This window comes from Equus caballus, chromosome 30 (assembly GCF_041296265.1).
Source record: "Equus caballus isolate H_3958 breed thoroughbred chromosome 30, TB-T2T, whole genome shotgun sequence".
Taxonomy (NCBI): Eukaryota; Metazoa; Chordata; class Mammalia; order Perissodactyla; family Equidae; genus Equus; species Equus caballus.
The window spans coordinates 10,220,969-10,234,973 of record NC_091713.1 but is presented as its reverse complement, the minus strand read 5'-3'; the positions used below and the strand labels follow the sequence as shown (position 1 = coordinate 10,234,973).

Genomic DNA, 14,005 nt, shown 5'->3' with positions numbered 1-14,005 from the left:
AGAATTTTTCTCTTTCTTTGCTATTAGAGATATCTCCTAGTTAACTAGCTATGAAAATACCTTTTTAATTGGAGTGTTTTCATAGCCAAACTTTATGGAAACTTTATACAATCATTTATCAAATTTTGGTTGGCTTTTGAGATACCATTTATTTTCATATTTTAAGACAAACTATGCACTAATAATTAGCAAAGTGCTTATTTTGAATAATTTCATAGCTTCTAATAGTAGACCAAATGTTAGCCTTTACTTGTTTAGTTACAAAAACATAAATTTGTTAAAGCAAAGTTGGAAAATGCAGAGCATCATGCAAACAGGGAGGGAGGACGTAACTAAAATAAACTAAGCAAAAAGCTAAAAGCAAAAGAAATAAAGAAAAGAAAGAACCTTATGCATTTCTCCATGAAGATCTCCTACCTCTTCTCTAGTGTCTATGGCAGAGCCAGGGGTGGTGGCAGCAGTGCTTACTGTGGTACTAGGGGCAGTGCCTGATGACGTCACTGAATCTATCTCTCCTGCTACATCGTTGATTTCCCGAGCAATGAGCGCAAGATCTTGGCTGATCCTGGTAATAATTTTAGAAAAGAAGTTTAATCCCTTTTAAACAACAGCTCTAGAAACAATGATTTATGATAGAATCAGTTACATAACTTGTTTATCTAATTGAATATTTGCACCCAAAATTTAAGATTCCTTGGAAACACTATGAACTATTTAGATACTCAAAGTTTTAAACTTTTAACTCCAAAAATTAATAAAACTAAATTCCAAATAATCTACAAGCTGTCACTTTGAAAAATATGTTAAACACGCTGAAGTAGTGCTGTACCTTTTAAAAGACACTGTTAATGTTAATGACCATTATTAATATATCACAGGCGTTCTTAAACTTGGGGGTTATGGACAGAATTCAAGGAGTCCATGAACTTGAATGAGAAAAAACAATTACAACTTTATTTTCACTAACCTCTGACTGAAGCTTGGCATTTCTTTCGATTATAAATACGAGCAACAAACAATAGTGGTATTAGCAATACTGGTGATTTTTTGTCACCAACAGTAATCATATTGTAGTTGTCACAGGTATCTCAAAACATTTACAGTCACCACTGCTTCAAAGTTCCATGAAGCCCACAGCAACAACAGTCCATCTGATGCGCTAACAAAGAGCCATATTACTGTACCACTTAAAAATATTTTGAGAACCGTATTTCAATCTAACTGCATTTATTCGTAATTCTAAGTATTTTATGTCTATGCATTTAGAAACATTATTCTGAGAAGAGCTTCATAACCCTCTCCAGATAGCCAAAGTGGCCTATGGTATCCACAGGTTAAGAACTCCAACATGGCACTTTACATAGGGCACAGCGCATTAGCACTTCATACAGTACACATTATGTCACCTGAGGGTCACAAAGTCCTGCGAGGTATGACTTATCTAACCGACTATGAATAAGGACACACTCTCAGAGAAGCTGAATGGCTTGCTCATGACCACCAAATTAAAGGTAGGTAAGGCAGGGCCAGATCCCAGGTTTAGAGCTCATTTCCATAAAGCTATTTGTTTGTGTTTTCACCTGCTTTGATGGAAGAACCAAGTAACTGTTATCAGTGATAAGCAAAAGAGAAAACAGAATTTTTCCCTTTACTGCTTTTTTTTTTCTTTTGAGGAAGATTAGCCCTGAGCTAACATCTGTGCCCATCTTCCTCTACTTTAGGCGTGGGATGTCCGCCACGGCACGACTTGACACGTGGTGTGGAGGTCTGCACGCAGGATCCGAACCGGCGAACCCCAGGCCGCTGAAGCGGAATGTGCGCACCTAACCACTGCGCCACTGGGCCGGCCCCTGCTGTTTTATCTTCAAGAGGGAGAAACTTACAAAATCTACCATGGACAATCCTGTTTCTCTCAAAAAGATTTCAATTCGAGGAGCCCTGAAAGTCTTCTAAGTTACGCACACGGACTCAATTTGGCTACATCCACAGGGAAGGGTTTGGAAGGACAGAACATTCTTAAAAGTACATGTGAAAGTTTATGCAACTTTAAGAAGGGGTTTAAAGTGATCCCTTAGACAATATATTCAATTCTTGCAATTTCCTGAAATAAATGAACCAGGATGAGAAACAGAATAACCAAGCTTAATGGGATTAAAAACAAAAGGCATTAACTTATCCAAAAATCTATTTTTTCAAGTTTTCTATGCAGACATGTATACAATGAAGCTTCTGATATTTGTAGAAAGCAGTACGAATTAATTAGAAAAAACACAGACAACAGCAATCTCAACATGTTATGTAGTAAAAATTGGATTAAAATGAACAACTCAAAGCATATACAACATACATTGTTCAATCAATAAGCACCTAAAAAGCTTTCTTTTAATGCACCAGTATGTTGTGTATATGCCAGCTGTTTCTTTGCATGGCAATTCCTATCTTAAACTTGACTCAATAATTGAGCTATTAATTAAAATTAAAAGTTAATTTAAATCCACATTGCTTAAAAATCTCAGCATCTACTAAAACAGCATTAGGAATTCTAAAAGGTAAATAAAATTATCAAGAAAAAACCAAAGTTATGAATATCTTCAAGTAGAAATAGCAGATTTATGACTCAATACAGACTACGAATCTATTCATATGGTTGTTAAATCTAGGCTTACAAATTAATTCCATAATGCTTCTAGATTACATTTATTGGAGTATTTTATAATAATGTATTTCTCTACATCTTTGGTACCTCTGCTTTCTGTAAACTATAATCTTATAACCCAGGTTCTTATTCTCAATTTCCATCCCTATCAAATCCACAAGAGGAGGAAATTCTAAAATGAGACACTTTATTTGGAGTTTTGCAAGCCCACTGTTTCCTTTGCAATACTGATAAAAACCCAAACCTTCAAATTTGACAAACCAATGGATAATTTTCACATTTCATTTCATTTTCATTTTGGGGGGGACAATAGTCCCAAAGGAAGGAAATACAGATTAAGAGTTAAGTTCTATAACATCAGTGCTAGTTTTCTATCTTCCTGACTGTCAGCACTAGCAATCCAATTGCAAAACTTCTGCAGGAATACACATGCGTTATGTGTAAAAATGTGGGATAACACGAAGGACATACTTTATGAAGTTTATGATTTTCTTGTGTGAACTACTTCAGTTAATATCACTTTCTTATTTAAATCAATTAAAGGTTTCCTTTCAGTGAAGGGTTGAATACAGGGGGAAAAAGATATGAAAAAGAGGCTTTGGGTATACTGGATGTTTAAAAGAAATATTGAAAATTAGAGTTGCTGTGAAATGCATGCCCTATTAAACATGCAATATTTGCAAGTGTGATTTAATAACCATAACAGAAAGAAACTATCAGATTTTATTGATTTAAACTGCTGACACGACCACTCTTTTAGGTTTTAAATTAACTATAAGAGGATAACATCTGCTTTATCTTTTTTTTTATTGGGGTCATAATAGTTTATAACATCGTGAAATTTCAGTTGTACCTTATTATTTGCCAGTCACCATATACATGTGCCCCTTTAACACTTATACCCACCCCCCTAACCCTCTTCACCTCTGGTAACCACTAATCTGTTCTCTTCATCCATGTGTTTGTTTATCTTGCACATGAGTGAAATCATACGGTGTTTGTCTTTCTCTGTCTGGCTTATTTTGCTTAACGTCATACCCTCAAGGTCCATCCATGTTGTTCCGAGTGGGAGAATGTTGTCATTTTTTACAGCTGAGTAGTATTCCACATCTTCTTTATCCATTCATCAGTCATGGGCACTTGGGTTGCTTCCACATCTTGGCTATTGTGAATAATGCTGCAACGAACACAGGGGTGCCTAAATTTCTTTGAATAGTTGATTTCAAGTTCCTTGGATAAATAACCAGTAGTTGAATAGCTGGGTCATATGATATTTCTAATTTTTTGAGAAATCTTCATATCATTTTCCATAGTGGCTGCACCTGTTTGCACTCCCACCAGCAGTGGATGAGGGTTCCCTTTTCTCCACATCCTCTCCAACACTTGTTATTTTTTGTCTTGGTGATTATAGCCATTCTAACAGCTGTAAGCTGATATCTCTATGTAGTTTTGATTCATATTTCCCTGATGATTAGTGATGTTAAAAATCTTTCTGTGTGCCTATTGCCATCTGTATATCTTCTTTGAAAAAATGTCTGTTCATATCCTCTGCTCATGTTTTGATCGGGTTGTTTGTTTTTTGCCGTTGAGTTGTGAGAGTTCTTTATACATTTTGGAGCTTAACCCCTTGTAGGATATGTGATTTGAAATATTTTCTCCCCATTGGTGGGTTGCCTTTCTGTTTGTCTCTGGTTTCCTTTGCCTTGCAGAAGCTATTTGGTCTGATGAAGTCCCATTTGTTTATTTTTTCTTTTGTCTCTCTTGCCTAAGTAGACATGGTATTCAAAAAGATCCTTCTAAGACTGATGTCAAAGACTGTACTTCCTGTATTTTCTTCTAGGAGTTTTATGGTTTCACAACTTACTTTCAAGTCTTTACTCAATTTTGAGTTAATTCTTGAGTTTGGCAAAAGATAATGGTCTACTTTAATTTTTTCGCATGTGGGTGTCTAGTTTTCCCAACAGCATTTATTGAAGAGCCTTTCCTTTCTCCATTGTATGCTCTTAGCTTTTTGTCAAAGAGTAGCTGTCGGTAGATTTGTGCTTTTGGTTCTGGGCTTTCAATTTTGTTCCACTGATCTGTGTGTCTCTTTTTTATTGTTTGTTTGTTTTTTTAGGCTTTTTATTTTCTCCCCCAAAGCCCCCTGGTACATAGCTGTATGTATTTAGTTGTGGGTCCTTCTAGTTGTGGCATGTGGGATGCTGCCTCAGCATGGCTTGATGAGTGGTGCCATGTCCGCACCCAGGATCTGAACCGGTGAAACCCTGGGCCACCAAAGCAGAGCGTGTGAACTTAACCAGTCAGCCATGGGGCCAGCCCATGTGTCTATTTTTATGCTAGTACTATGCTGTTTTGATCAATATGGTTTAGTAGTATATTTTGCAGTCAGGATTTCTGATGCCTTCAGCTTTGTTCTTTTTTCTCAGGATTCCTCTAGCTATTCGGGGTCTTTTACTGCCCCATATGAATTTCAGGATTCTTTGTTCTATTTCTGTGAAGAATGTCACTGGGATTCTGACTGGGATTGTCTTGAATCTATAGATTGGTTTAGGTAGTATGGACATTTTGACTACATTTATTCTTCCAATCCACGTGCATGGAATATCTTTCCATTTCTTTAAGTCATCATCAATTTCTTTCAATAATGTCTTACAGTTTTCCTTGTATAGGTCTTTCACTTCCTTGGTTAAATTTATTCCTAGGCATTTTCTTTCTTTTGTCATGACTATAAATGGGATTGTATTACTGACTTCTCTTTCTGTTAGTTTGTTATTAGAGTATAGAAATGCAACTGATTTTTGTAAGTTGATTTAGTACACCACAACTTTACTATAGTTGTTGATTATTTCTAATAGTTTTCTGATGGATTCTTCAGGGTTATCTATATATAGAATCGCGTCATCTGCAAACAATAAGAGTTCCATTTCTTCCTTTCCAATCTGGATTCCTTTTATTTCTTCTTCTTGCCTAATTTCTCTGGCCAAAACCTTGAGTACTGTTAAATAAGACCGGGGAGAGTGGGCATCCTTGTCTTCTTTCTGTTCTCAGAGGGATGGTTTGCAGTATTTCCTCATTGAGTATAATGTTGGCTGTTGGTCACATATGGCCTTTATTATGTTGAGGTACTTTCCGTCTATACCCATTTTATTGAGAGTTTTTCTCAGAAATGAATGTTAGGGGGCCAGCCTCATGGTGTAGTGGTTAAGTTCGGCAGGTTCTGCTTCGGTGGCCCGGGTTCAGATCCCAGGCATGGATCTACACCACTCATCAGCCACACTGTGCCAGTGACCCATATATAAAGTAGAGGAAGACTGGAATGGATGTTAGCTCAGGGCTAATCCTCTTAAGGGAAAAAAAAATGCACATTGGATCTTGTCAAATGCTTTCTCTGTATCTATTGAGATGGTCATGTGGTTTTTATTCCTCATTTTGTTAATGTGCTGTATCACACTGATTTATTTGCAGATGTTGAACCATCCCTCCATCCTTGACATAAATCCCACTTGATCATGCTGTATGATCCTTTTAATGTACTGTGGTATTCAATTTGCCAATATTTTGTTGAGGATTTTTGCATCTATGTTCATCAGTGATATTTGCCTTAATTTTCCTTCTTTGTGTTGTCTTTGGCTTTGGGATCAGCATGATGTTGGCCTCGTAAAATGTGTTAGGATGTGTTCTGTCTTCTTCAATATTTTGGAATAGTCTGCAAAAGATAGGTATTAAATTGTTTTTGAATGTTTGGTAGAATTCTCCAGAGAAGTCATCTGGTCCTGGACTTTTAGTTTTTGGGAAGTTTTTGATTATTGTTTCAATCTCTTGTGATGGGTCTATTCAGATTCTCTATTTCTTCTTGATTCAATTTTGGGAGGTTGTATGCTTCTAAGAATTTACCCATTTCGTCTAGATTATCCAATTTGTTGGCATATAGTTTTTCATAGTATTCTCTTATAGTCTGTTCTATTTCTGTGGTATCCACTGTAACTTCTCCTGTTTCATTTCTAATTTTATTTATTTGAGACTTCTCTTTTTTTCTTAGTGAGTCTAAGGGTTTGTCAATTTTAACTTGTCAAAGAACTAGCTATTAGTTTCATCGACCATTTCTACTGGGTTTTTTTGGGTTTCAATTTAATTTATTTCTGCTTCTGCTCCAATTTTTACTATTTCCCTCCTTCTGCTGACTTTGGGTTTTGTTCTTCTTTTTCTAGTTTTGTTAGGTACAGTTTACGATTGCCTATTTGAGATTTTTCTTGTTTGTTCAGGTGGGCCTGTATTGCGATGAATTTCCTTCTTAGGACTAGTTTTGCTACATCCCATATGAGTTGGTATGGTGTATTTTCATTTTCATTTGTCTCCAGATATTTTCTGATTCCTCCTTTAATTTCTTGAATGATCCACTGGTTGTTCAGTAGCATGTTGTTTAGTCTCCACATCTTTATCCCTTTCCCAGCTTTCTTCTTGTACTTGATTTCCCATTTCACAGCATTATGGTTGGAAAAGATGCTTGATATGATTTCAGTCTTGTTAAATTTATTGAGGCTTGCCTTGTTTCCCATCACATGGTCTATCTTTGAGAATGTTCCACATGCATTTGAGAAGAATGTGTATGCTGCTGTTTTTGGATGGAATCTTCTACATATGTCTATTAAGTCCATCGGGTCTAGTTTTCCACTTAATTCCACTATTTCCTTGTTGACTTTCTGTCTGGATGATCTATTCATTGATGTAAGTGGGGTGTTAAGGTTCCCTACTATTATTGTGCTGTTAATATCTGCTTTTAGGTTGTTAATAGTTCTTTATGTAGTCTGGAGCTCCTGTGTTGGGTGCATATATATAAGTGGTATGTCTTCTTGGTGGAGAGTCCCTTTTATCATTATATACTGCCCTCTTTGTCTCTCATTGCCTTTTTTATCTTGAAGTCTACTTTGTGTGATATAAGTATGGCAACACCTGCTTTCTTTTGTTTGCCATTAGCTTGGAGTATCATCTTCCATCCTTTCACTTTGAGCCTGTGTTTGTCTTTAGAGCTGAGATGTGTTTCTGGGAGGCAGTATATTGTTGGGTCCTGATTTTTAATCCATCCCACCACTCTGTATCTTTTGATTGGAGAATTCAATCCATTTACATTTAGAGTGATTAAGGAGCTGATATATGAGGGATTAATGTTGCCATTTTATCACTTGTTTTCTGGTTGTTCTGTATTTCCCTTGTTTCTCGTCCTGTGTATTTCAGACTGCCAATTCAGTTTGGTGATTTTCTATGATGGTTTTCTCTTTATCATTTGTATCTCTGTTCCGATTTTTTGTTTAGTGGTTATCATGCGGTTTGTATAAAAGATCTCATAGATGAGATAGTCCATTTTCTGACAACCTCTTATTTCCTTAGTCTAAGCAGGTTCCATCCCTTTCCTCTTCCCCATCGAAGTTATTGTCGTCACAATTTATTCCGTTTTGTGTCATGAGTTTGTGGTTAAAATGAAGTGATTATAGGTATTTTTGATGTTTTCCTTCTCTTTATCTTTAATGTTATAATTGTTTGCCAAACTGTTCTTATGGAGAGCTGCAATTTTCTGATTTTGTCTGCCTGTTTAGCTCCTTGTTCAAGGCTTTGTAACTCCTTCTCTTGTTTTTCAGGTATGAGGGCCTCCTTGATCATGTCTTGTAGGAGTGGTCTTTTGGCGATGAACTCCCTTAGCTTTTGTTTATCTGGGAAAGTTTTTATTTCTCCACCATATCTGGAGGATATTTTTGCTGGATAGAGTATTCTTGGCTGAAAATTTTTGTTTTTCAGAAAATTTTTTTTTTTTTGAGGAAGATTAGCCCTTTGCTGACATCCACTGCTGATCTTCCTCTTTTTGCTGAGGAAGATTGTCCCTGAGCTAACATCTGTGCCCATCTTCCTCTATTCTCTATGTGGGACGCCTGCCACAACATGGCTTGATAAGCGGTACATAGGTCCACACCAGGGATCCAAACCAGGAAACCCCAGTCACCGAAGTGGAATGTGTGAACTTTTTGAATATATCATTTTACTCTCTCCTAACATGTAAGGTTTCTGCTTAGAAATCTGCTGAAAGCCTGAGAGGGGTTCCTTTGTAGATTATTTTCTTCTTTCTTGCTGCCCTTAATATTCTTCCTTTGTCATTCACTTTTACCAGTTTCACTAATATATGCCTTGGAGAAGGTCTTTTTACACTGATGTAATTGGGGGTTCTATTAGCTTCTTTTACTTGTAATTCCAGATCCTTTCCCAGGTTCAGGAAGTTCTCAGCTGTTATTTTGCTCCATTCTCCCTCTCTTCTCCCTCTGGAATACCTATAATCCTTATGTTGCATTTCCTAATTGAGTCAGATATTTCTCAGAGAGTTTCTTCATTTCTTTTTAGTCTGAGTTCTCTCTCCTCCTCCATCTGCAGCATTTCTATATTTCTGTCCTCGAAACTCCTAATTCTGTCCTCCGTAATATCAGCTCTGTTATTTAAGGACTCCAGATTTTTCTTTATCTCATTCATTGCATTTTTCATCGCCAACATTTCTGATTTTTTTAATGGTTTCAATCTCTTTTATGATTAATTTCCTCTGTTCATTAATTGTATTCCTGATTTCACTGAACTTTCTCAGTTTTCTTGTAACTTGTTGAGTTTTTTATGATAGCTATTTTGAATTCTCTGTCATTTAGATTGTAAATTTCTATACCTTCAGGATTGATTTCTGCATGCTTGTCATTTTCCCTCTGGTCTGGAGTGTTAATATACTTCTTCATACTATTTGATGGGGTGGATTTGTGCCTTTGCATAGTGGTAGTATCTGGTCACAAATTCCACCTGCCACCACTGCAGCAGGGGCAGGAGTTGTGTAATCTGAGCCTGCTGCAGTCCCTGGCAGCTGTGCCTGTCCTGTGGAAGTGAAGTTGTGCTGATGGAGCCTGTCTGCGTTTGCCTGCTGGTCACCACTGCTCTACAGGTGTATGCACAGGCACTCTGGCATGGGTCTCTTGCTCTGGCTGACTGGCTGAGCTGGTGCATCAGGCTGGGGGAAGGGGAACTTTCTTTCACGCGTGCAATCTTGAGGCACTCCCACTCTGCCCTGCTATCTGCCCTCCTGGCTGCTTGGCTTGGTGAAAATCCCCCATGATTGCTTAGCTTCCTCACTGTGCAGCTCTCCCACGGGCTGGGAGGAAACGTGGAGAGTGAAGGCATTCCCGCAGAGGGCTGTCCCTGCCCCTCTCCTCTCAGAGCGGTGCACAGTCTGCACCCTCAGTTGCTGCCACTGGGAGAGGGAGAGGAGATCCTCTTACCTCCTTCCACTGCCTCCTAGGGGTTCCAGCACCTTCAGACGTATGGCTGCATGGGTTGCTCAGATGTGTACTGTGTTAGGTAAATGTCCTCTGTTGGTTTATGAAGGTTCTTTTCGTTGTATCTTAAGGGGGAGAGTCTAAGGAAAGAACTCACTCCACCATGACGATGATGTCACCAACTGCTTTCCTGCTTTATCTGTTTAATAGCATATTAACTTTAAAAAGTTTTTATATGTAAGCAGACTTCCAAAGGATATACATATAAACCATTAGAATTAGGTTACATTTGATATTCCTGGAAAAAAGGAAGTGATGAGCTACTAGTAAAGTGTATACTAGCTTTAAAATCCTAACATTGAACTAGTGACAACAAATCTTACCTCCTACTACTTTTACATTGGATAAGAGGTTTTAATTACAACTTTACTCAGCTTTTAAGAAATTATTTAGTCTAGCTTTTAAATAACAAGAGTGATAAAACATAAAATTAGCTTAAGAAGGAGAAACATTAAGAGTCATTCCAGAAAAGCTTATGTTGAATCTGACACTATAATAAAGAATCAGAAAAAAGTCAAGCTGTCAAGAGGCTTAAAACATTAACTCCTATGTTTGACCTAAGTATAGCCTGTAAGGAAGGGTCACAGAAAACTGTCCTACTGATAGAGAAAGTTCTTCCTCTTCTTTTGGTGGAAACTGTCAGTTATAATTATAATATTTTGGTGGCATTTTGATCCAGTATCACAAAACTTTAATGAAAGAATTATGGCAAATCACATCTCTTGTGAACACAATGAAAGCAGGGAAAATTGGGAGAAATAAGTATTCTGAGCCACAAAAAACTGGCTTAGGGTGGGAAAGCAATGAGTTGAAAGTAGTGGCTTCTCTCGGGCAGCCAAAGCAATTTAATGAGTTGCCCAAATACAGGAATAAAGTTTCTATTTCTGGCCATCAAAAGAGGTAGAGATCTAATTATTAAAAAAAAAAAAAGCTACCTCCCATCACTGTCAATGAAACTAAGTTCAAATGCTAGCTTAGCACTACGGATAAGCTATATTTGGCTAAATGTTAAGAAGAGTCTTAAAATTAGGCTTCTGAATATGCTTCAAATAATTCAGCAAGCCATTAATAAAGAGATAATGGTAAGAAGATAACTTTGAAGGTCCTAACACACACTGTTGGCTCTCAATAAACATTTCCTAAATGAATGAGTAATATTAAAAACTAAACCAAAACAAACCAAAAAGCCATGACATTTCCACCAAAGACACAAAATTTGCCAGTTGAAGGAAGAAGATGGGCTGATGTTATCTGACAGGAAAGCACTGTCCTTATTCAACAAACATGAACCGAAAGAGGTAGTTGGAGGTACCCCAGCCAGAGAATATGATGAAGGCATAGTCAAGTTCTAGGAAATGTGGGAAAACTAAAAAGAAACTGAAGAATAACTGTCATTTGAACTTGTAGGTAGATGGTGTAATACCACTCTTGCTGTCTGGATCTGGCCTAGCCCAACAGAAGAACAGAAACAGGCTGGGCCTAGACTTTAGCTATTTTGAGCCAATAAATTAGGTCTTAAAACTATTGAGCAGATATATCCGGTTCCTTGATAAAGTAATTCTTATCTCTATAGTCTTTTCTCCAAACAAAAAATACTTTAGTGTTATCAAAGCTCACCTCCATCCACTCCCTCAATTACATTTTCCTTTAATTACAGTGCAATTAAAAGACGTTTTAAAACCAAGACTGCAATGCATAGATATGTTTCATTACCTTACTTTATAGACCATAAGAAAACATACACCACTTAATTCTGGCTACTAAATTACACCGGCTCTTCCAAAAAAACAAAACAAAAAAGCTTTTATTAATGTATTAAAAGTACAAGTAATTTGGTTTTTTACTATTAAGATTACCATACATTCATAATTTTAACTGAAAATACTTTAGGCTTAAAAAATATAAATGATAGTTCTATTTTAAAATGTTTTAAATATATTTAATCAGTATTCTTTTTATTTGAACTTTTATGAAAAAATATTACTTGTAAAAGATTTAATAATAATAAAAGCCTTTTTCCTCCTGTCTTGAAATGTCAGATGACTTTACTTTGGGGTCACTCAAATCAGGGAACAGGACTGGTGGGTGTTCTGTGACATATCTATTTAATAATCCTTTCAATACTAAAAATACCAGATCACTTGTATACCAGTGTTACTGCTGTCAGGACAAAAGGACATTTTAAAATAACTGTTTTTGGATTAAAAATTTGAACAAAACCTTGGTTGAGATTCTTAGGTGCAAACAGGGTAAGACTATTTTATAAATTATAAGAATTTAATGTTGATTCTGAAATTCCAGTTATATCTAGAGTCTCATTATAAGACGTAGAGAAAACTGGAAGATCACGATAAAGTTCTAAATATAATCCTGCTTAAGTATATATTGAGTATACACACACACCCTCCCCACTGTTTTCTCAGCTCCACTTAAACATAACTAGCATTTACTGATAGTTTACTACATGTCACGCACTGGGTTATGTACGTGCATCAATCTGTCAACTCTCTCAAGTTGGTAGTATTATGTCCACTTTACACACAAGATCTCCAGAGCACACTTATTTAACTTGTCCGGGGTCACACAGACCTTGTGGTAGAGTTGGGTTTGAATCTAGAAGGTCTGATTCCAGACTCCATGCTCTTGACCATTTGGCTATACTACAATTATGGCAACTTTATAATTTAGGTTATTCCTCAGAGTTCAGCAGTATTCTCAGTTCACTCACCATTTCCCGGCAATACCATCTACTACCACAGATACCAGTATTTTCTTTTTGTGTGACTTCCACAACTATGATTCTAGCTCTCATCAGCTTCCTATGCCTCAGAGCCATAGTTCAACTGTCTGCTAGACTGCTTCCCATGGTTGTTCCATAAGTACCTTAAAGTTAATATGTCCAAAATAGAGCTTATGTTCTTTCTCCTTGCCTTTTATCTTCCATACTCTTTGTTATATTCCATTTGAACCATCATGGGATCATTTTAAATTCTGCCTTACCATCTGGTAATCATCAAATGCTGTCAATTGTTACACCTCTATATCTCATACTCATTCATTCATTCTCACTAACACTATCGTAGCTCAGGTCTTCAATACCTCCCATGTTAACTTTTGGAATAGGTCACTATCTCTAGGCTCTCTTCTCTCTCAAACAACTCTACACAATGCCTTCAGAGTTAGCTTCCTTTAATATAGATCTGAAATTAGCTTCCTGTTAAAAAGTCTTCAAAGCTTCAGAGGATATAAAATAGTATGTGCACTCCTTAGCTGGCATTCAAAGTCTCCTGTTATTTAGCTGGGTTTGTGCTATCTTCCATTTGGTCAACCATTATCTATGTATCTTCATATCCTATACTTGAGCAAAACTTCACACATTTTTAAACCTCTTATATCACTCTGCCTTCTATCAGTTATACATACTTTGCTTCCTACCTTTGACTCTGAACTCTCTGAGGACATCTACGTCTAAGTCATCTTCATAGTCCACTCAGGCTAAACACTATGTTATGCTCATATGAGCTGCTTTAGAATTCTTTGTTGAGTGGATGGGGACTATATGTATATACACAACATATATAAAAAACTTATGCATATGTAAATTTGATCCACAACAGAACTGCAGAGGTGTATACAGCAAGAGGATACCACCTTTGCAAATAATATTTTCAGTCACCATTAGGATAAAACATGACACAGCTTTTATCATTTAAACCTCTTGCACAACACATCCATAATGAACTGGTTGTTAAGCCTTGAAACAAAATGTTCTGTTAACTAGAATTCTCTCTTAAAACAATTCCACGTTACAGCAGTATGTGCAGCAGTGAATCCAAAACACTGAAATACCTTTAAGTGCCTTCTAATTCACATGGGAATTGTACAATCTTCCGGTACAATTTTTAAATTAGACGTATTTTATTTGGTCATCTGTAAAGGTGGTCTTATAGCTTTGTTTACCCTAAAATTCTTAAAACCAGTATAATCTATTAAATTC

The 14,005-nt window shown here is 36.7% G+C and overlaps 1 protein-coding gene across 20 annotated transcripts in view; it reads right to left on the bottom strand.

Moving 5' to 3' along the window:
• CEP170 (centrosomal protein 170) overlaps nt 1–14,005 on the bottom strand; it is a 145,398-nt gene that overhangs the window by 17,531 nt on the left and 113,862 nt on the right. For 9 of the 20 annotated variants that reach the window (XM_023632760.2, XM_023632765.2, XM_023632764.2 and 6 more), the window contains one exon: nt 388–565. In XM_023632760.2, the coding sequence (XP_023488528.1) occupies nt 388–565 (178 nt within the window). The remainder of the gene's footprint in view (nt 1–387; nt 566–14,005) is intronic. The other 11 variants (XM_070255696.1, XM_070255695.1, XM_023632763.2 and 8 more) reach the window with 2 other exon arrangements.